The sequence below is a fragment of the Dermacentor albipictus genome, chromosome 2 (assembly GCF_038994185.2).
Source record: "Dermacentor albipictus isolate Rhodes 1998 colony chromosome 2, USDA_Dalb.pri_finalv2, whole genome shotgun sequence".
NCBI lineage: Eukaryota > Metazoa > Arthropoda > Arachnida > Ixodida > Ixodidae > Dermacentor > Dermacentor albipictus.
In genome coordinates, this window is record NC_091822.1 from 193,109,019 (window position 1) to 193,132,830 (window position 23,812).

A 23,812-nucleotide genomic window follows, 5' to 3' on the forward strand; every position below is an offset into this window, starting at 1 on the left:
CTTGCGTCCGCTCCTCGCTCACCAGTAGAGAGCTATCCGCACGCGACCGGACGAGGGCGGAACGGACGTGCGGAGCGACCATGTACGGGCCCTAAGCTGTGGTAACGTTCAGTCTTGGGTGTGCTTGGCCTTTGCCCGTGCCTCCTTGCTTACATCAAACGTACCCGTACCACATTTGTCGAGCACAGCATGCCCAGTATTTGTCTTGTACGTACATATTTTTTGAAGTCTCGTTCGGCCAGATTAATTTGACCCATACCATGCCAGATGAGTGCGCTACGCCGATTATGACGAGAGCAACGGGATCTTATTTGTGTGTTTGACAAAGCGCTAAGGTTGTCAAGCATATAACACTAATCCCATCGATTATCTACGGGCAACCATAGCTGACACTTCGCCTGCCGACAGCAGCGCCGTAACAGACAGCCGAGAGTATCAAACAGTTTTCAGTAGCACTTGGTGCGATGACTGCGCTTTTTGGGGTACGTGTGTCCAGCTCCCAATCTGCCTACAGATACCGGTGAGTTAGAACGTATACGCGCGCATGCGCTACTCGCGACCATGGACAGAGATTGGCTGGACGCATAGGGCTTAATCAAACGTGTTCGTACATAGCGCGCATCTGTTATCGTCGCTCGCTGCTTTTCCTCTCTAACCAAATATATAGGGCTTGAATTCAGCACAATTGCTGAAGAAAGCTGAATAAAGTCCACGCAGTCACGTGAACGGAAAATTTTGTGTAGGTTATGCTATTATCCCTTGGCCCATTCTTCCAACGTGCACGGCGCGAGGAAATGCAGTGCACTGCATGCAGCAAGCGGGTTCTGACGACGTCCTCCTGCGAGGTCTCGATTTTCATTGTCTCAATCCACAACTACATGAAACTTATTTCGGCGCATCTTTGGCACGGTACTTTGTCGCGTCTGTATGGCGTTGCGCGATGTGAGTACCGAGATCGAGGCTGAATGACGTTTCATGAGACCTGAGCATTATTTAAGCTGAATCATCGCGCGGCATTCGTTGTACCGAGCGGTAAATGCGGCTTTGTCCAAGATTCATCCGAAATGCGTTGCTGGTTCATATGCGCTCATAGTTCAACCGCATTAGTACATTCTTATTTTTTAATATATTCTTTTTCAATGTGAAATCGTTGTGCTTGAACGCCACATAATCGTCGGCGCGTGCTGGCACGCGTGAGAAGTGTGGCAGCACTAACGCATTCGCTCAAGTCCTCGCCACTCACTGCAGTACAAAGAGGCACCGTTGGCTATGCAGGCCAGCCTGTTCGGTCCCGCATAGCTTTACGTTTACGTCACTCGACCCGGTCGCCGAACGCGTTGCCTGCTTGCTGTGGTTGTTGCGTTCCAGGAGGCGAACGGTTCCGTTCGTTCCTTTACCGCGTCCTTACCCCTCGGAAACGAAAAAAGAAACGATGGAAGGAACAATCAGCGAAGCAAAATGGGCCCTCGGTGAGACCCAAAGCCACGAAGCGGATGCGCTTGGCGGGTGGGCTCGAGGGGCGGTGTACGCGATCGGGAGACGCGTGCGCCCAAATCGCGCGTGGGCGGAAGGCGAGCAAGCGCCGCCTGTTCGTGCAGCGCAGCACAACTGCGGCCGGCAATTACGCACCACGCCTGCGGCAACTCGAGGAGTGTGTGTGCGTGCGCGAGTTGAAGCAAGCGGCGACGCCCTGCATCGAGCGTCGTTGAAACGAAAGCGGGACGCGTGGCGGCGCGGGACGCCCAAAGACGCGCGACCGCGACGACGGCAATGACGCTGCGACTTGGGGGATGCACTGGGCTTCGAGGCGAACGCTCATACGCGATTGGACGCGACTGTCAAGCAATTAGGGCCAACGGCCTTAGTGTGGAGCGATCCTGATGTTGGTGGAACCACTCCCGTGGCTTAGCTTCCTTGTCAGTGAGAGAGCTCAACCCTTCCACAGAAGCGGAAACCGCCCGGGTCCCCGTTCCTGACAAGAGGTTGTCTGCTTATATCCGCGACAGTTGAACTTCATATTCCGGACCCAACTTGCAGAAGAGCAATCGAAGACGATCGTCGGCCGTTTAGAACGCCACGACAGATGCAATTTCTGGTTCAACGTTTTAGACGGGGCGACTTCGCGTACGCGAGTCCGCGCAAGGTATACCGGAAATCCTATAACCCACATCGTCTAGGGTGAAGCGCTGACTGAAGCTGTGTAACCTCGTGCCAGGATGGCTTCGAGGGAACGGCGAATCCGAGAATTTCGCGTAATGTCCGCACGCCTGAACGCAGTACAGTTCGCATAGGTGCAGCTATAGTCGATAAGCAAGCGCTAGCTTCCGCATATAGATTCAGCATCGGCGGATCCTGCGACCAAAGTGGATGCCAAAGCAGCAAGTGCGCCTACATTTTCGAACGAGAGCAGCGACACTGCTCTAAACTACAAGTGCCCCCCGTCATACCTAAAATAACGGTTTCTCGGAAAGACAGAAAATTGCACTTATAAAACCGGCACTGAACTGTATTTTATATTATCTAGTGGTTTGTCCCGAATACTTTCCGTCGTTTATTGCGTAAAACCGTGACGAGCTCTTTTCTTGGTTTGGCGTTGTCTTCAATTACGAGAAATGGTCAACTGACACCTTACTTAATTCTTGCCAACTGTGGTGATCGCTGTCAATGTTTTGCATCTTGTATCTTATTTAATCTCTCTCTCTCTCTCTCTCTCTCTCTCATTTTCTCATCCCGCTGTCAGCTAGGTGTGCGTATAGTGCACGCGTTAAACAACTGTACTTAACATAAAACACTATTTGACTCTCTATCGCGTCAATTCCTTCACAGCAAGGTAAACTAAGGTTCACAGAATGCGCAACTTGCACCTATACCTTTTTCAAGGGAAAGCCGTACTTGCGAATATTAGCGAAGGTGACCGGCCAATGAGGAAAAAACTTTTAGCAAAGTAAACCTTTGTCTAATAGCATGAGAAATGAATCCACGTTCGGAGGTGTTGCTTACAATCCCAGACTGGAATAATTACAGTGTTCTCCGCCACATATCAGAGTGGCTTGAGGTCGTGCTTACTAAAGTCTTCTGCTGCGGCTACGCGGGCATTACAAGAATTACTCTTATACATCACGAATTATGTAACTGCCTTCCTTATAAATTCTGTTCTGCAATTTATGCATACTCCCACTATTACGTTAATGACCCGAAACTTTAGCACTTTCCTCGTTATCCAGTATGGCTTATGGTTAGGGGCCGGCTGATGTCTGAGGCGAACAGTGCGGCGCTAACTGAAGTATTCACTGCATTATTAATCCCTTCAAGGCTTACGTGAACGTGCTGTTGTATCGCGGGTCCAGACGAAGCGCCAACTTTTGCGCAGAGTGGAAAATAGCGCAGAGAAGCCATCGGAGCGTCCTCCTGCCATAGACGTCCGGTCATCGGCGCTGCGCCAAGGGAGGCGAACTCTTTTACGACCGTCCTCGACCGGTCTGATCTCCCGGCCAATCGACGAGCTCGGGGAGAGAGAGCCGAGCGAGTCGTTCCAGCATTTCGGCGCAGACGGCGCGAAGCGTCGGCGATAAGTGTCGATCTTAATTGTGCCAAGAGGCGCGCTTGAACTGGACCGACTTAACGCCCGGCCGTCAGCGCGTTGGAAGACGGCTCGTCGTGAAAGTCGTTTCCTGCCGGATGCGCGGCCGTCTGCGGCACTTGCTGCGTCTGATCGGCATCGCTCGCTTGGACAAACCCTCGAAGGAGCGTCGCCGCATAAAGCGACGTCTCGAGAGGCTTTTACTGTTTTAAGTGGGCCTAAAGGGATATATGTGCATTGAGACATTGCCTTTTCTTTCTTTTTACGTTCGAACTATTTGCTAGTTGCATACAAACGCACAACACACGTTGTCGCAACCTCTGCGGTCTCATGTCGTCTGCTTTAATTGAAATTTAGTTCTGGTTGTTTCATAATTTGATCGCTGGCTATGGCGTATAAATGTTGACTTGTTTGCGTGGGTTGTGTTCGACATTTGTTGGGAGACCGCCGTCATGTGCTATTTTCTCCTTTAGGCATTTTCCTCGCCCATATCTTAGTACCATGAAATCGATGCGCGTGCTTTTCTTTAGGGTTATGGTCGTCTTCATTTGCCCGAACTGTCTCAAAGTCACCATTCTTTTTCTTTTTCGCACGCTCCCGCTTCGCGTGGCGGGTGCGTTCGCTCACGTACTGTCTTCATTAAGCTCATCGTTTTCAGCTGCTTAAACAGGATGATTGAGGCAAGTTAGCCAAACTATCGGTTAAACTTAGGGCAACGGGTCGCCAAGGTGTCGCACAAATTCAGCAAGAGCAAATGAAAGGGTCGGGCCTATTCTTATTTCACACTGGTCTACATCGCAGAAAGAAAGGTCGCGAAGGACCCACGCGGAGTTTATCTACGTAGCACTCGTCTTATCTCAGATGAGCTAACTTTCGAAAGATGTGGGTTTCTCCGAAGCTTCGTCTTCCAATCGCCGCTAAACGTGGAGCCATCGCGCTTCGGCGCTGGTCTCCGGCTGCGTCCTGGCGCATGCATATCGCGAGCTACATTACGTCGAGGGAGTCGCCCGTACGGAAGAGGCTGGTCGTCAGCGGCGTCATTAATTGGACGACGCCAGTGAAACAAAGGAGGCGTCCCGTGCGCTTGCAACGGACGATTAAAAAAAAAGGGGGAGCGGTAGCGCGCGTGCGCGTTTTATAAATAACGGAAGCAGCCGCCACTAAGCTTGCATTTGCGAGTCACAAGTCGAAACAGGGCTGGAGAGGAAAGGGCAGATGCTCGGAGAAGAGGCAGCGAGAGGATAAAGTACTGAACAAAGAAATTGCGTGCAGAGAAAGAGAGGACGGCGTCGGGTGGCGACTGGAATCAAAAGTAACGGCGTCGGTCAGGGTACGACTCGAGCAAGCAAACGGAGGAAAGAATAAAAGCGGAGAGGGTGTTGGCTCCCCAGCAGGTCGTCCGGGCGCGCGAGGGCAAAACGGCACGAAGGGCGGCGGCGCGCCGCAATTAAAACCTTTCGCCCGCGCACACCGACGAGTGTGCGCGCGCGCAGGCGCATCGGCATTATGTGGATCATAAACCTTTATCTCGCACAGGCCACACATACACACACGCCCCGGCGATACTCATTATTTTTGCCGGGCGCCGTCGGTTCAGAGACAGACAGAGGCGCTCATCGAGGCTCACGCCACATTACGCCGGCTCCGCAGAGGAGGTTGCCGTTCTCGCCGAAGAGAGGCCGATAGAGCAAGAGAGAGAGGGAGAGAGGAGACGACAAAGGGGAGAGGCGCACCTTCCTGCCCTGGAGGACGGCAGCCGGCGGAGCCTGGAGTGAGGAGCCACTCCGCGTAACCCCTGTGGAATCGGTACCTTCTCCTCCCGTCCCTCCCCTATTGGTCGTTTATTTGTGCGTCGCCGTGTTACACCGATCTCATCGGCACCGACTGTTTCTTTGGGTACAGGCGGTCGCACTGCCCCGCGACGAGTCCTCCCTGAGCGTCCCGTTCGCTCTGCTAGCGGCAAGCGCCCGCTGGTGGCACGGGGAAGGGAACCAGCGTGTGCGGGGGAAGGCGAAAACTGTGGACTTTTGGAGCTAGAAGGGCGACAGTGTGTCTGCATTTTTTATTTCCTCCCGTTATTTCGAAGCTGTGCCAGACGTCCAAAAACAAGAGAGAGATTGCCCCTTACCCTCCTTTTGTTTCGAAGTCCTTCTTCCTTTTGTCCCTCCGTCGACTTTCCTTCCCCCCGATCGACTCCTTCCCCATTGACAAGAAGACTTGCGCCACACGCGCATCCCAAACAAAAGCGTCGGCGTTGCCCCATTGTCGTCATTGCTGCAGCCATCCCTTTTTTCCCGTGCCCCCTGCACGATCATCGGGCCCCCTAGCGGCGTCATTACGGGAACCTCCCCCGTGCCTCCTTTATTTCTTTCTCTTTTTTCCCTTCCTCTTCTGCGTTGCATTCGGACGATTAAAAACGGGAAGCGTCGTCGGACACGCAGCAGAAAGTTGGGCGCCAATGGACGCAACGGCCGTTCCGTCTGTTAGTGCCGCTCGTTTTCGGGATGCGAAGCCCGGCGCTTTCGGTGCTGCCGAAGTCGTCGTCGACGTCGCTGTTGTTTCCTGCGCCCGCTCCGACGGGTGTAGTTATTCAGAGGAGCGACCACCACAGCCTCGAGCTCTCTCCTTCGGTTCAGTCGCGCTTCAGTGAGCGTCTAATAACGCTTGAGAGAAAAGAGAGCCGCGTGTTCCCGCCTGTGCGTGTGTGTGTGTGTCTCCGCCGGCTGATATCCTATACCGCGAGTCCAATCCGCAGGCTTTGTTGTGCTCTTCCTTTTTTTGCTCCTGCGCTGCTTCGCTTTACCCCCCCCCCCTCCCTCCCTACACTTTTTTTTTATTCGCATGTTGAGAAATGAAGATTGCCCGACGGGCAAAGGGGATATAGCCGGGGGCGGGGAGGGGGGGGGGGTGTTGCCGGCATTATTGTTGTTACTGTTGTTTCATACGTTATTTGCCCCCGTTGTCGGACGCATCAAGCGATGCGAGCGAGCTGTTAGCCGGGCTCTCTAGCCACTCCCGAAGCGCTCCTCTCGTAACCGGTGACGTTCACGCGCTCTGAAGAAAAAAAAAAAAAACGTAAGCGAGAAAAAGCCAAATGTGAGACCAGCAATCAAGAGCTAAAGAAGGGTGGGGTAAAAGAGCTGCTGTCGGAGCCTCCTCAATTAAGGACGATGAACAAAAGTCGAAGCGGGCTAGCGATGCTTGTGCGGGACGAAACTTCTCTGATTGGGACGCTGCAGTGAGTACGGAGGGCGAAACCGATTAAAGGGACAAATGGCGCCACGCGAAAGAGATGGGTGCCTCCTCCCCGTTGATAGACTGCCGTTGCCTTCGGTGTGTCCTGCTGGCGCCTCCCCCCCACCCCCCTCCCTCGTGCTCTCATTTTCAAAGTTATAACCAGATAAAAAAAATCCAGATTGTCGATAGGCCTGGCTCAGTCCCTTAGTCGTCAAATTGCATTTACCTGCGGGTCTGTTTATTATGATCAGCTTTGAAAATTGCGTCCAGATTGAGTCGCGTCCATCCATACGTGAAATTCAACGTGTAGCTTTCTTTCTTGCTTGTTCAATATTTGCTTATTTTGGTTTGGCTTTGCGTCAGTCTTCAGAGATCTTGTATGTGTCAGCCTTTTGATGCAACGGTTGCATGAAACACCTCGTCTGCAGCGTTAACTCTTAATTGTCATCTGCAGTTCATTTATCGCAAGATTATCTCAGATTACGGTACGTCTCGTCTTATGACGTGCATCTTGTCCAATCAGATTAGAGTATTGTGTTGGTGTTGTAGTCCGCTCTCCATTTATACGTGTGGCAGGAGACTTCGAGTTCGGCCACGTGACTATTAGGTATACCCTCAGTTGTGGCAGACAGGATGGCGATTATATCATTCGCGTTGGATTTCCCATTGCACACTGTATTACGAATAGCTCTTTCCACCCCCACTTCCGTGCGCAGCCAGCGTAGCGTAGAATGCATGTCTTCCTCAGCAAAAGGAGCACGCACAGCCGTTTTACCATCGCGTTTGATAATATGCTATTAGTTCGCAAGCTGTAGCGTTCTGCATTTCGAAAGATTACTCCGGTAGCGTGATAAGATCGAAACCCTCTAAACGGTACCATGAAACTGTCGCCCCACAAGAGGGGCCACCAGACTTCGTTATCAACTCAAACAGGATGCGCAATACCAGACCGTAGAAGGGGTCTTGAGTGCGTGTCGTATGCGTGTGGTATACGAGGTGGTGACTCGGGCTGCTTGGTCGGTGTTCGTGTTGCAGACTGCTTGGAGCGTGACGACAGAGACGGGAAGGGTAGAACGCGTAAAAACAGGACGCGCGCATCACGCACAACTAAAAAGTACACGTACGACTCGGCCATGTTCTTCCACGTGACTGTGCAACTGCTCGCGTCACCGCAGGCGTAACGAGCCCGAACCGCTGGTCACTAATTAGCGCCAGCGACATGCAGAGCCGTTCACTTCGTTACGCGCCTCGCTCGCGGAATCACGGCTGCTTCGGTCGAGGGCAAATGAAAACGTCGCGCTGAACATGGCGGCCAATATGGAACAGAGCGCGCCTGGCGTCACCTAATTACAGAGACGACGGCCGGTGTGTGTACGTATAGTTCGCCGCCCTGATAAGCTGAACACGGCGCGCGCCGCTCAGTTGCGCCGCGCTTGCTCTTCCTGTTGCATTCAGCGCGACAGCAGCTATACACAACCGGCACGTCTGTACCGCGCGGCAAAACCGAGCAGCCGCGGATGGCTTCCGCTGCGTGTGGACTTTGCTTGCAGCGCGCGCTCATTTCACCCCGAATCGGTCGATTTGGTTCGGTTAAAGAAAAATAAAAAGTGGGTATACAGGATACGTGAAGTACTGTCCTTGTCGGGAATTGGCGCTGCTGCCCAAGAAAAAATAAATAAATAATAAAGGGGGCACGGCTCGCCCCCTCCTCCATTGGCAATTTGCTTTTCTTGTTGTTTTCTTTATACCTTCCTTGGTAATCCGCATGAGCTTGCGGCAAGAGTCTGGCTCAGTGACGCAGAGCCATTGATACTATTCTTGTGTACAGTATTTCACCAGAGTCACCGCGTAAATAGAGAGGAGGAGGAGGAGAAAAGTCACCAGCCTTGAATTGTCAGTGTAGCCCACGCGACAGACGGACATAACGTTATGGCTTCGGCTGTCTCCTGTGACGTGCCTTTCTTCTGCTTGCTTTCGCGTTATTTCCTAAGTGGAATGAGAAACGTGAAATCACATATTGGCTGATATGAGACCGGTCGAAACCACTTCGACTGCGCTGCGATTTTCGTGCCTCGTAAGGACTCCACTTCCTGGACGGTGCACGTAACTTGAGAGAGAGGCAAGAAACAAACGGTGGCTGTCACGGCTGATGTCGCGATCGTCGTCGAGCGTCGTGCCGCGCCGGCGCGCCTTCTCGATGGCAGCACTCCTCGCCGATTCCCGCGGCGCAGATTGCGCGGCGGTCTACCGACGTCGCCTTTTTTCCGAACGGTGATGGCCTTTATTTTGGCGCCTATTTATGTTCCCCCTCGCGCGAAAGTCAGCGGCGGGCACGAGCGTGACGTACGATAGGCACGCGCCTTCTTTTCTCCCGTGTGACGCGCCGCGGCGATGTCGTATTTGGGCCCCGCCAAAGATTATTAAGCGCGACTCGCGTCGCGCGACGTGTGCCTTTGGTCTGATATACGGCACGCCGACCCCCCCTTCCTTTCTTTAACCACTATCATCGTCTAGTTGGCTGGGAGTCTGTTTTGTCGTTCGTGAATTAGGAAGTGGCGTGTGTCGCGACGCTGTGAACGCGGAGCGACCGCGTGACTTTTCTTTCTGGTCCTTCGGTGCTGCGGCCTCGCCGTTTAATGAATGCGTGTCTGTCTGTGTGGCAGCACGTACGTTTTGTTTCTGTCCTGCCCTGAAATTGATGGCATCGCAGCCGTATGTTTAGAAGTGTGCGGCGCTCGCGTGGCCGTCTAATACCAGTATTATTATAACGGTAGACATCGCGGAGGAGGTATAGGACTTCTCGGAGGAAGCAGGCGCAGCGCCGTATCGCCCCTCGAGTTCGCCCGTCTGTGCTCTCCAGAACTTGTTTGCTGACTAAGTTTGCTTTTAACCGTGCGTTTTCAAAGATATATATGCAGCGTTGCTGAGCGTCGGGTGCCTCACTGTTACTATGTGCTTGTGCCTCGTACAGCGTCATGTTTTAGCTTCTGCGTAGCGTTCTTCTCTAGTTGTTGACTAAATTTAAGCTATTTATACTTTTCGGAACACTTCAATACCGTTGTCATCAAATGTATCTTTCGTTGGACTAATATTACCACCTAAAGCCTGATGTAAAAGTAACAATAGACATACGGAAGGAGGTGAGACAGAACAGGCATCTGACAACGTGCGGCAGCCTCGTGGCTTGCTTGTTCCATATATGTGATGTCCTCTTATCTTGAAGTTGTGCGTTTGCCCAGACGAATTCGCCGAGGTTTTTCTTTGAAACTGCAGTGCTGAGATTTCATGAAATGAGAAGTCTGCGTTGCAGGCCTGCCTTCATGCAAGAGAGAGAGAGAAAAAAAACAGAGGCTACTAATTTTTGTTTACTAATGCAAACAGCGCAGCCAGTATTAGAGAGTTTTAGTACAGCGTAAAATCCTTGCGTTAGCGTTAGCGTGCGACGCAACGCTAACGCAAAGAAAGACTGCACTGCGCGGCACAAGGTAGTGTTTTAGAATAGCGGAACGGAGAAAAGCGTTTACGTTAACGCAAACAAATACAGCGCCATCTAGATGTAAAGACTGGAAAGCCTGGAAAGTACTGGAAAGCCAAATCCACACGAAATGTCGAGCTTATCCAATGCCGAATCCGCAAGTGTGTCCCTAAGTCAAGCTTATCGAAAGCCACAGTCGCTGCGTTAATCACGCATGTAGGTGTTTGGTTTGAGCGTTGTTTTGTCGAGAGTCGCGAAACACACCGATTAATCTTGGCATGCCGCGATCGAGTGTTCTGTGGGACCCATATTACGTGTCCTTTTTAAGTTGGGATGACATAGACGCCCTTATGCTTCGGGAATGAGAGCGACCACGCAGTTTCTACGTGTCCTCAAGATCCACTCAGCGTCGAAGCTATACCGGAGGATACGTTTCGCCGGCGATTTCGCTTCCAGAAAGCGGATTTCCCACTTCTTTCCAATTTTTTCCAACGGACGCCCACCTTGACGTCCATCCGAATGGGTTCAAGGCGAAAACCTCCTTCACGAAGTTCATATCGTCGTCGTTGGTAAAACGCACACGCATTGTGACCACAGCACCGACCACACTACTGTGTTTTGCCGCGGAAAACATGACGTGCATCGGCTCCACATGCGGCTTTCCACCAAGCGAACGAGCGAAATACACTTGGGCGCCATCTCGAGGCGGCTACAGCAAACATTAGAAAACCCATAGAGTTGTTCTACTAACTCCATGAGCAAACCCTCTAGTTAAGCCTACTGCCCGGCTAATCGAGAACGTATATCGCAAACAACGCCCATTTGTCACCTGTGCGCCGCTGCCGAAGCATCATCACACAAATCTAAGGCGAACACGAGCATTAGTGGGGTAGGATAGAGCCTAGCAGTGCAGGCAGACGACTCGATAGATCCGAAGCGGGCTGCTCTCACTTCGACTGGCGCCGCCATCTTGCCGTACGTAAGGCTCCCCTTGCGTGCGTTAGCGTTCAACGCTAAATCCTGAAAATAGCGTTCGTACGTAAGAGCTCCAGCAGCGTTTACGTATAGCGCATGCGCAGTGTGGTGCACGCAACGCTAACGCTAACGCTAACTCTTTGCGTTTGCTGCTTTACGCTATACTAAAACTCTCTATTATCTTGTACGTACCACGGTGTTCACAAATTTTAAGATGGTCTCCGCTACCTCTTTTCCAATGCGGCAGTGTTGTTTACACCGGGATTCAGTAAATTTTGTTGTCCTTGAGGGATGTATGAGTTATCCCTAGCTTACATGTTCGGTTCTCGCATTCTTAGATCATTGGCATGTCTCGCGATCCTCTTTTCTTCTCCAACTATGCAAGTACACCCGCGTGAGGTACAGCGCTAGAAGCCTTCAGTGCGCATCCTTCGTGAAATCGAATCAGAATTACCTGTCGCGACGCTCCGAGACGAGAGCGCCGTCGCTACTTTATCCCCCCTTGTCGCAGCTCCGGTCGCCAGCATGCGGACGCTATGTTTTTCTGCGCTATTGGCAGTTTATGCCTCCTTTTTGTTTTTTCGTCATGCGTCGATGCCTTCGAGGTGGCGCGCACTCGCTCAAGTGTACAACACGAGCGCGCGCGGGCGAGCGGTTCGCGTTGTCAAATCCCCTCGCAGCAACTGTCAACACCTAGATGCTTTCTCGTTAACGTCGAAGGCTGCCTTCATACACATACTGAAACGAAAAGATACGTATATATATATATGTGAACTTGGTGGAGCAACCGCGAAAAAAAAGAAGAAAGAAATCAATGCAGCTGGCGGGCTTATCTGCAACGTCTCTGAGCTCACCATGAAGCCTTCGTTAAATCGGAACTTCACCGCAACCCTCGTCCCTTTCTGAGCGCGGCAATATGATTCGGAAAGTTTTCTTGGAAAGCTTCCTTGGTCGCCTTCCTAAGACCGCCAGATTAGCTACTTTCTCGTGACGCTGATATTTGCGTCGACCGACGTAAGCGTGGTTTATCTTTCGTCACCCCTGACGTGAAGTAAAAACAAATTGTATATGCCGTTCGCGTCGCCATAGCCAATAATTTTGGATGTCTTGTTTTATTTTTTTTTCGTTCTTGTATTTTTCGTGTGGAGGTCGTACTGCGGACATGTATGGCAGCAGCGCAATAATGCTACCCCTGCGAAATCCAATCACATTGTGCGCGTATTTCCTTACAGTAATAAACATCCAGCTCATCCGCAGTGCCTGACTCACAGCCATTTGCGTTTCAGTGTTGCGTTCGCGATCGTATCTCATCGCTGCTTTTGGGTGCCTAAGAAATACCTCACGGGCTGCAATAACATCATTATTGTACCGATTACGTTTCTGTTTGCTTCATTAGCCATTTTTCTATAACGTTTTCTTGACGTTTTTGTTTTATTTCTCATATATTAATAATCTGTCGTGCTGTAGTAAGCCGTAGAGGGAAAACAGGTGACGGAACTGTACACAGACAGCCGCGGGAAAAGCGCGCGAACTTCAAATCCCTCGGCGAGTGGTGCCGACGGCGCGTGGACAGCTAGATGAGACCGGCTCGCTCCGTGAACAACAAAACGGCGCATCATTCGAGACAGGCCTTCCGTCGGCGCGCGTTAGCTTCTTGCTCGCACCCGCACCGCTTCTTGCGTCGCCTCGTGAATGAGCCGGCGAAGAAGGCCGAACACGCTGGGCCTTCGCTTCTGCCGAACGCTGTTAGCTCTTTTGTTCGCTTGCGCATTGTTTCACAAATTGCACCGTTCGCTTGTCGAGAGGGGCCCACCGAGCTATAATATCGTTCAGGCCTCGTCACCCATGGCTGCTTTTCCGCAGGCCCTCTTCGTGCTGCAGTCCGATATCGAGCAAGCTTAGCTGAACGTGCGCGCGCGTTTAACCCCGGCATCTTTGTTTCTATGCTAGTGCCGCCCTGCCGTTTCTTTCTCTTTCTGTTTTCTCTGCTCTCGCGAGACTCGGAGGGGAAGACGGCGCCCCTATCCTGCTGCTGCACGCAGACTTTTGTCGATTCTCTTTTTATTTTTTATATTTACGTATGCTTGCGTGGCGCGCGCGTATAGTAATGCGTAGTTTCTTGCTTACAATGAGAACGCATCTCGATGCTGCCATTGTGCGTATAGCCATGCAGGAACGACGCGTGCAAGTTCTTTTTTGTCCCTCTCTTCCAGCGGTGACATCAACACGTCCTGCTAATCGTCGTGCAGTAGAGAGAAGCGCGAGGCAGCGTTCAGCAAAAACAACGACGTGCGCGCATTTCTTCCCCGTGTTCGCATCCCTTGAGGATTAACCGAGAATAAGCGAAGGAATTAAAGAGAAACACGATCACTAGAGGAGCAGGAGGGACCAGGCAACGCGGGAGCGGGGCGTCAAACGCGGGTCGCGAAGCCAGCGAGTTTCGGAAGCAGGCTTTTCCCCTCGCCCTCTCGCAGCAGCAAAAGAGCGGAAGTAAACGGCGCGTCACCGGGACTGCTCGGGGTTCGAAACTTCTTCCCTCGTCGACTCTGCGCCGCCAGCACGCGAAGGCGCTGCTCTTGGAGGAACTCCTTTCTAGCTCTCGCCGCACGCTTAGCGAACAATGCTTCGACGTCGTGCGGCTTATCGACGACGCGGCGCCTTCACACCTTTCCGATCACGCCGATGTTCCCTGACCGTGCTGGTTACTTTGCGTTGTATCGTGCCCGCGTTTGTGTGTATGTACGTGAATTTCGTTGTGTTCCTCAAAACAAAGTGCTCGCAAAACTGCTTATTGTCCTCTTGCTTTCCTTCTTCTTGTATAAGTAAACCGTTCGATGATTAAGAAAAAAAAAACAATGTAGAGAAGCCACAAGCCGTGCCAGTATCGTTCCCCGGGCTGTGACATCGTGCCGAAAATTTTCTCGTCCTCCTCGGTGCGTCGCACTCGCGGCATACGCTCCAGCTTCGAAAACTGGCAGGGCACGCTGAGCGTCGCACGTCTCTCCCCTCACGCTGTTAGCGCCAGCTACGTGCGCGGCTTCTTGTGTTTGCAGCGACGAGGGGGCGCGCTCGGCTCGGCGACACCTGTCGGATAAACCGCCGTCGTGCTTCCTTTGTCACGACCCGTTGACCCGTGCGCTGCTCTGTTCCTCTCCCCTCGTGATCTGCTTTTTTTTTATGCGAAGCATATTACGAGAGCTCAACCCAGCGCCTCAGGCGCGGCGGTGTCGCCATGAAATCACGTGACACCGTGACGTCACGACAGAGGAGAAGTGGCTTTGGCTCAACTCTTGCAAGACGGGCTGGGTGGGAATCGAACCAGGGTCTCCGGAGTGTGGGACGGAGACGCTACCACTGAGCCACGAGTACGATGCTTCAAAGCGGTACAAAAGCGCCTCTAGTGAATGCGGTGTTGCCTTAGAAACGAGCTGTTTCTAAGGCGTGCGTCTCTTGCTCAGGCGCACATTTCGTTGCCGCGCCGAACGCTGCTTTGCTCGACGCTCACCGCGTCCAATGCGGGGCGCGTAGTCGCTGCCCTGTAGCCCATTGTCTTACACCCCTTGGCGGGTCGACGGGAACGCTGTCGCGTTCCACTCTTGAAGGCGAAGCAGTAATGCAAGAGTTGTTTCTTCGTCTAGCCGAACCAAATATAGCCAAGCAACAGCAGTTCACCAGGCTAAACAGTGGTTCAACAACTAAAATAAAGGCTAGTATGCTTCGCATCCTGGGCTTAACCTTACCTAAGCCACAGCCATTTTTTCTATCCCACTTCCTGTGCCGATGCTTTAAAATGAGAGCGAATAAACTTTCGAGAGAAAAAAAAATGCAACAGATAAGCAAAATATTTGCATTTTGTTGTCTTGTAGCTGGCTAAATACTTCTGGTTATAAGAACACTATGAACGTCGATATGGCGTCAAAGCTTTTAACAGTTTTCTTCCTGCTCGCGCTCTGAGATTTGGGAAACTATATGCGCATCAATGGCCGTAGGAACACGCATTTAATCAGGTGCTGCTCTGATGTTGTGCGTCTTCTTGGTACCTTGAAGGTATCCGTCCAAAAGCATTTCGTGTCGCTGTTATTTTCTATGCCATTGAATCAAATTGGCTAGGAAATCGATTGTTGTTGCCTGTATGGTTCACGTTAATATTTCTGTCTCTGTGTTTATCAGCCTTCATGATCGCATCATAAGTTCCGCGCATTTAACAACCCCCCGTCCCCTTCCCCGCTTTGGGCGTGTGCCATAATTACAGAGAGTAAATAAGAAGCACTCTGTTCCAGCCTCGGCCAAGCTAACGTTTTTTGCAACCGATACTGCACGAAATAGCGATTGTCGGCGCACATAATAACGTGCTAGATAATGCGCGTAATGCGCTAGACGATCCCTACATTTCTTTACTTGGCATCTCTGTCGCCTTTGGTTCAAATGACAGAGACCAGAGAGAACGCCTGAGCGAAGAGCTTGTTACCGGTGTGCCGGTTATTACACGGAAATTCGGGAGATACGGACACACCGCGTAATGATCGAGTCGGCGTGGAACACTGCCGCAATATTGTGGCGGACAGTTTTTACGGTGTCCGACGCACCGTATGGGCACTAAATGTACGCACTCCTTGGTACTGAAATTGTAATCAGCACATATGTAGTTATACCCTGTTCTCTATGGCTTGTTCTTCATCTTGTGAACCAAAACATGTGACCCAGTCCGCGTATAGTTTCCCATATATATCTGAGCCAAACAGCCTGACCTCTATTACTGCGTCCTTTGCATTTAGCAATTGCGTTACGTCGTTTTTGTTCTTTCCGCTAGACGGGTTCGAAACTTCTTGGCGAGCCTTGAGTATTTCGGGCGATTTCCATCTGGATGGCTTCAGTTGTATACCGCAATAACGCGAGATTAGAAAGTTTTTTCCGGAGCAAGACGCCGCTGCAGAAGTTGACCGCGAAGAAAGAAGGAAAAAAAGGGAACAGAGGCTTTTTGTCCCGCTGCCCTGCGTGCCGCTGCTGCTTCAATCAGCGCGAGTGACGCCCAAAAGACGTCGTCGATCCTCCCGAGTCCCGAAGCTGTGCACGGCAATAATAATAGCGTGAACGACAAACGAGTAGCATCCCGCCCTGGACGAACACCATGGCGCAAAGGGAAAGTTCGTTTCGTGTTTGTTTTTGAAAGTCATACGATGAGTTGAGGAAGTTAGGGCGCGCGCACACTCAGGCGCGTGAGAAGGAATGGTCACAGGAGAGAGCGAAAGAAAAACTGAGGCACTGGTCCTTTCGGAAGTGTCCCGTGAAGGCCTGGCAAGACGCATCTGCAAAGAAGCGAAAGTAAACATGTATCGTGTCGCCGTAATTGTCGATTCGGACAGCGCGTACGACCTCCGCTTGGATGGACGCGATTAATCTGTGAGAAAGCCGCGTCGCCTGGCCCCGCGTGTGCATCGGCCCGAGTTCGAGGCCCAGCGAACGTCTTCCGCGTCGCTTGGCTTTTCTGCGCTTAACTCTCATCTCCGAAATGGGATTTAATTTGGAAACCGTTGTCTATCGGCAATGTCCCGTCGGCTGCCTTCTTGATTCTTGCTTTTTCTTTTCTTTTTGTGAGAGGGGTGATGTCGAGCTGCGCTTTACTTTTTCATCGGCTCCTGAACGTTTGCTGCGGCTTTGATTGTATCTCCGCGCCTTGTTCCTCGCGAGTGTTTCGCTTGCCTCGTGTGGGCCGTTGAAGCTTACGCCCCTCGCAGTATCGCATCTCCCGTACAACCACATTTCGCCAGCGTACGCGATAGCACGTGTGGTGAAGTAGTTTCTCCGCGTCGCTAGGTGGCGGCATATCGCCAACATTGCGCAGACCTCGCAAACCTCTTGCCAGGATCCGCGTCGTCTCTCGCTCACCGAAGTAGCAAATGGCGTGCACAGTTCAAACGGTTCGTGTCGCCAGAAACTTACGCAGTGTCATCAAGAATTCAACCATGCAGATGGGGACGGGACACTGTGTCGAGTGAAGTGCGTCGGTCCTTTTTTCGGTCGCCGACGTCCTGCTGCGCAGGAATGATTTCGCCAGCTGCGCAAGCGCCTGCAGTATTAATGCCAGATGCGAATGAGGTAGCGGGGGAGCATATGTGGGCGACGCACCTTCTGAGGAATGCTTAAGTCTCGCTTGCGCCTTCGCATCGGCACCCGTACCGTTAACGAATTCAGGGATGAGCAATTCTGACGCTCCCGAAAGCCGAGCGAACGGCCGTTCATCGGTAATATTTGTACACAAGCGCGCGAACCTGTGCTGGCGGAACCAGTAATAATGCATGCCTCCGAATTGCGTGTACGGTCGACGCTTCGAAAGCGTAAGCCCACCCGTTGTCATGGCGCACACTGGATACATTTATGTGCATCTCAGGATGCACCTAATCTCCTGGCAGAGAGAGAAGCAAAAAAACAACAGAAAGGAAGAAATAAAAGAAGCAAAGCGCTGATAATAAGAAGCCCGCTGAGCGCACAGCGCGTTCGACCCACCTCCGTCCGGCCACAACTCCAAATGACTCGGACTCGACAAGTAACGTAAGAGGGGACCTGGCAAGCGCGGTTAACGCGTGCAGTTAGCACGGTCGACGCTGTGCGCGGCAGCTGAAAATAAGCAAGTTTCGGGCGCGCGCGCGCGGTCTCTTCGCCCAAAGAGATTCTTGAATTTTTCATTCCCACTCGCGTCTGCTCAAATTACGCGCCCGCTGTCAAATGGCCCCGCGCAGCGTGGCTTCGTGCCGGGGCACGTTTGCGCGCCGACCAGCGCAGCACCGCGGGGCAGTCGCGCCGTAGATGAGGTGCGGGAATTAAGACGGACGCGGCGGAGGGTTAACTCGGGGTTTCGTTGTTGGGCCCGAACCCCTTTGATTGCACGGCACCCTGCGGCGCTCAAGAAAAACGCACGCCGTGCAAGCCTAGCTCGAAAGCCGCGACAGAACACGCCTCCTCGTTACTGCGGAAAACGGAAGAACAACTCTCTTCCGTGCGCGTGCCTGAGCGCTCTGCGTGCGCTCTTCGCGCCTCGCACGGCGTGCAGAGTGGCACTTCGTTTTCAGCGGGGCCCGAGGCTTATCGGGGCTTACGCATTCGACGCTGCCGCCAGGTTAGCCGTCCCCTCGTAGCGGGCACGCAACAGGACAGCGGGGGGAAATTAGCGCGACGTCGCGTCGCTTTTCAAAGTTTCCTCGGTGCGGCGTGCGAGCTTGCTGTAGTAGGCGCGCGAAACTTTCTCGCGAGTCGAGTTTTAAGTGTCACGCGGAACGCCGTTTTTCACCTGCGCAGCGAAAGGTGTGGCGGAAGCAAGGCGCATGGCGGCGGCCGAACGACAATACGAAACGAGGATGCACCTGAACAAGAGAAGCCTTAAGGCCTGCCTAATTTGCGCACATTATAAGCACGTTCCACAGCTGACGATGCCGTTGGCCGGAAGTAAAGCGCCCATTTGTGTTACCTGCAGTGGTACGCGCCCAAGTGCCGCCGTAAGAAGCGCAGGAACAAACGTGCTTGCGTTTTAATGCGGTGCGATTCTGGTTTTCTTGATGTCCGAATGGAAAGCCCGCGGCGGCGGTGTCGCATGAAGGTGGCGACGTCTCGTGTCATCTACGTACAGGGCGATCCATTACGGAATTTTCAAAAATAGCCTGTTGTAGATCGCGTGATTTTAGTCCTTGAGCTGGATTATACAGGCAGGCGGACGTTACTTGCACGATATTTCGAAACACCTATGCAACTAATTAAAGGAAATTCATTAATTAACTTCTGAATTAATTATGACGTCAGCTTGGAGATATACGCCATCAAACTCGCCGTAAGAACGCGCTGTTGTTCCACTTACTATTGTAAGAAAACACTCTTTTATACATTAAAGCGCAAAATTAACTGGAATGTCCTGGTATTCCCTCCCACATTTTGCGAAATAACATGTCAATGCTGGTGTCATCCTGGAAATTCATTTCAAGTGTATGCGTCCTGTAAGCTCAACGGCTGCAACTCGTGAATTGCAATATGGTTCGTAAAGTAAACAATTAAGAAGTAGTTAACCAGTGAATTTTTCTTAATTAGTTGAATACTTATTTTGATTTCTCGTGTTAGTAATGTCCGCCTTTTCGAATAACCCAGCTCAACGACAAGCATTATGCTATCTGCCACAGGCGATTCATAAAAATTCCGTAAAACCTAAAAATGATCACCCTGTATAGTACAAAGTGGTAAAAAAGAAAGCAGAGAACATTGGACCAAATAGATATAGAACTAACATTAGGTTGACCGTTGACACTTAGAGCGTGTGTGGGTATTCTCAAGTGAAATGGAAGTTTTCTTTTCAACAAGGCACTTTCAACTTGAAATTTTCCGTTAAACGTTTCGGTAATACAACTGTGTTTGAAATACATTTATCAAACTTCCTTAGGGTTGGTTGTGCCAGAGCCCTCGACGGACCCTCAGCTTTGGGCTGAATCAGGACGACCCTTTTCCCTATATATAGCCGCGTTCGGCGGTGGTCATATCGCGGTTAGATGCTTTGATGAATGCTATACCCTCTTATCGAAAGGGGGCGGCGAAAGAAACAAGTTACGATACCGGCGTGCATCACAACACCCAGCAGCCCGGTTCGCTCGAGGAGATGCACGGTCGAGGAGGTCGCCCACTTTGCCAAAACCTCTGAAAAGCCAGTGCGTACGTGATCCGAGCTGTCGCCGAGCGTCATATTAAGGTCTCTATGGATGCCTTGAAGCTACAAAGCTGCAAAGTCTCAGGGGCACCTCTGGAACGCCACTGAAAGGTGTTGCGCGAGCTCGTGCTACTCACACTGGGGCTTTGAGACTTCCACGCGCATTGCGTTGCAGGTCACCTACGTAGCATGTCCCTTGCGTCGGTTGCTTGTGCTCCTACGCACTAAGGTAGTGCGCATTTTGCGCAATGAGTTCGTTCGTCTTTTCGTACAAAGTTCACCCGTCCTCTTTGTTCTTTATGTTCGACCTCAAGTACGCTATAGAACGCTGCACGCACATCAGCAGCGTAAGCGTCGCCTCACTGTCCCTCCGTCTGTCTGTGCACGCAGCGCGCCGTGGCGGCCGAGCAGGATTCGGTGCTGTTGCGAGACCAGCTGTCTGACATGGACTCCTCGTCGCCGCCTCCGCCGTCCTCGGCGCGGGACTCCGCGTCACCCTCGAGGACAGCGCTCGAGCTACAGCTCGCCTCCAAGGACAAGGAGGTTGGGGCGCTTCTCCACTCCATAGCTTCTCCGTTCATCTTGGTCTGACTGTCCAAAAGCACAGCAAAGCATAAACCGGGGGAACCGCTTACGACGCCCTTTAACGCTATGATGGACGATTCTTAGCACCCATCAGAAGTCTAACGGTTCTTTCCGCAATTATGCTCGTACAATTCGTCGATTCGCGTAAAAAGAACCTTTAAAGCGACAGCAACAAAGAGCCTTACAGTTTGCTTCTGCAATGAAATCAGCCGTTGCAAAGCTCTGTTTGGTGGTCATTTTAACGGAGCAGATTCTAACTGCTAAGCTCGATTGTTGAACATGTGAACCATCAAAGCTAATTCTGCGTAACATTGCTTGGTCTGGCTCGATTCTCCTTCTTCATACCTCCACCCAGGCTTTGAAAAAAAAATAAAGGATGTTTTCAATTATAAACGTACGAAGCCATAATGCAGAGAATCTTGAGAAGCTAGCTGTGAAACAAGAAATTGCCTGCATAAGCTTTCTGTTACTAAAAGGTGCGTTTTCTTACTCGTGCTTCTATAGTGTTTCCTGCGTGCTCTTAACTTCCTTTTTCACTTTCTTACGTCTTTTGACGCAGATATCTCAACTAGTCGAAGATATTAGGAAGCTGCAGTCGGCAGTGGATTCTCTAAAAGAGACAAGTGCCTCACAGGTGAGTTTTGACGCCATTGATTGATTGATTGATTGATTGATTGATTGATTGATTGATTGATTGATTGATTGATTGATTGATTGATCTGTCGTAAGTATTCGCGATTATTTATTGTCAGCCCAAACACACTGACAGATTAAATCGCTGAGAGAATATCATGCGGCGCTAGATATATTTGTTACAGTGCTCTTTAAGTAATTTTCGCTAGCTTAGACCAAGTGTTTCCTCCTGAAGTAGCCGAAGCTTGATGTGGGTGAATTGGTTATGCATACTTGATGAAATGAGCGCTACGAAGACGCGGACGAAAGAACAACATGTATGACAGACAAGGTGACAGACAAGGCGACAGACAAGCGACAGACAAGCGACAGACAAGGCGACAGACAAGCGACAGACAAACATGTACGACAGACAAGGCCTTGTCCGTCGTACATGTTGTTCTTTCGTCCGCGTCTTCGTAGCGCTCATTTCATCATGTTTCCTCCTGAGACGTAGCGGTTTGTGTGGCGCCCAGTATTCTGTAGACAGGTTTGAAACATATATCTGTTGTGATTCGTATGATGTGCTGAGTGTTTTGAGAGATTGACTTTCTTCTTCTTCTTTTTTTTTCGCAGATTGCTCAACTCGAAGGAATGCTCGCAGAAAAGTCTAGAATCATCCAAGAGCTCGAAGACAGGCTGGACCGACAAAAGGATTATGACGACATCAAAAACGAATTGAGGTAAGGCACACCTACTGAAATACGTGCGAAGTGAGCTGCGGGCGGCTTTTGAAGGGGCAAAAGGGATGTTAGCAAGTAAAATGTGCGCCAAGAGGTTGCGTGCCGCATGCACCGAGGTTCTCTTGTCCGTAGGGCATTCTGCGTGGCTTCCATGTTGCGGATTTACGTACCAAGTTCCACTTGGTTTTTTAGGTTGACCAGGCCTGTTGCCTTCGACGTTTCCATTTTCTTCGTTCTTTTTATTTATCCGTCCTAGTAACGCTGTACTAGCGATTAAGAAACGTGTTTAGTCCGAAAGTTAGCTTCACGGGACACGCCTGGAGATGTGTAGCCCTAATGCTTTTATTCGAAACACATGGATGTGTCTCACGTGTGCTAATGCGCATCAATGTAAACATCCGCGAACGATAAACTCACGTGGACGGTCATTTTGGATGCAGGAACCTCAAGATGTTGGAGGACAGTGACAACCCCAGCGACGACCAAGATGAGAAACCCGCACTGGTGTCGCCGAACAACAACAACAACAACAACTGCGTCGATCTCGTGCTATACGGCAAGAATCGGACGAGACTTTCGCCTCCTCTCGCAAAGGACGACGCCGGTGAGTTACTGTCTTCGAGGCACAAATATTCCTGACTATCTCTCTCTCATTCTCTCTTGCGCGTGTCCGTCGTGGTCAGGAACCATAGAACATGTATAGTGTCAGAAAGCGATTTGTAAGTATTGCTGAAAATCCGAGCAACATTGGCACATGTGGACATTAATTGAACTAGACATGCCCACTAGCTAGGCCAATTTCTTTCCCACGTTTACATTTTTCGCATTTTCTTCGCAATTTAAAAATTTTTTCTTGATTACGTTTCAAATAACGTTGCATGTTGACGTTCGACATGACGGGAGCACGGTCTTAGTGAAACTTACACGAGTTATTGAAGCCATCTCATAAAAATTCATGCTTGTGTGGGTGGGTGCGTCGAGGGATTGGGAGGTTAGTACGGAGGGATAGCCGAAAATCTCTGGAAGGTGCCGTTTACCATGCAGTGCGGCAGGGCTGATAAGGATGATGTATGTGTGAAAGAGAAAGAAGTGCGTGTTTATTCTCATTGAACATTTGACACTGATCGATTTACTGGTCGATATTTCGATTGTTCGACCGTTCGACCTCGCACTCGCGGTACGATCGATCAATCGAAAAATTGATTTGTCCTGCCTCCTCACAATTGATGGCGTTATTGAGTTTGCGTCAATCGATGGATCGCTTGATTTGTGGATCGATTCATCGATCTATCGGCACTTCGAACAATCGTCGAACCAATCAATCACTGCTGACTCCCGGCGGCGCAGGTTCCCCGCATAGCCGGTTGCAGAACGTCGAAGCGTTCGGCTCGCTGCTCGGCGAGGAGATCGTCTCGTCCTTCTCGCGCATGCTGAAGAGCGAGCAGCCGATCGTGACGAGCCCGCCGGCGACGCCCAAGTCCGTGGACGCCGACGCCATGTCCACGGGCACCGACACCTCGACGGGCAGCGGCCGCGGCGTGGCGGACGAGGCGGCCGGAGCGACGCCGCCGACTCCGGACCCGGTGATCGGCGCGTCTCTCGAGCGCCTGCAGGAATGCCTGCGCCAGAACATGGAGCGGCACGCGTGCGAGGCACTCAACACGCAGAACGTGTCGCGCGCGGTACGCGAGTTGCTGAGCGCGCACAACGTGGGCCAGCGCCTGTTCGCGCGCTTCGTGCTCGGCCTGTCGCAGGGCACAGTGAGCGAGCTGCTCTCCAAGCCCAAGCCCTGGGACAAGCTTACCGAGAAGGGCCGCGACTCGTACCGCAAGATGCACGCCTGGGCCTCGGACGACTTCTGCGTCTTCATGCTCAAGTCACTCGTTCCCAAGAAAGGTGAGTCACGCTGCACACATGCCTGATTA

At 51.5% G+C, this 23,812-nt stretch overlaps 1 protein-coding gene across 12 annotated transcripts in view; it reads left to right on the forward strand.

Moving 5' to 3' along the window:
• Positions 1-23,812, forward strand: part of ct (homeobox protein, cut) — a 760,713-nt gene that overhangs the window by 720,126 nt on the left and 16,775 nt on the right. For all 12 annotated transcript variants that reach the window (XM_070534591.1, XM_065427446.1, XM_070534592.1 and 9 more), the window contains 5 exons: positions 20,338-20,490; positions 21,092-21,166; positions 21,781-21,887; positions 22,328-22,491; positions 23,235-23,783. In XM_070534591.1, coding sequence (XP_070390692.1) covers positions 20,338-20,490; positions 21,092-21,166; positions 21,781-21,887; positions 22,328-22,491; positions 23,235-23,783 — 1,048 coding nt within the window. The remainder of the gene's footprint in view (positions 1-20,337; positions 20,491-21,091; positions 21,167-21,780; positions 21,888-22,327; positions 22,492-23,234; positions 23,784-23,812) is intronic.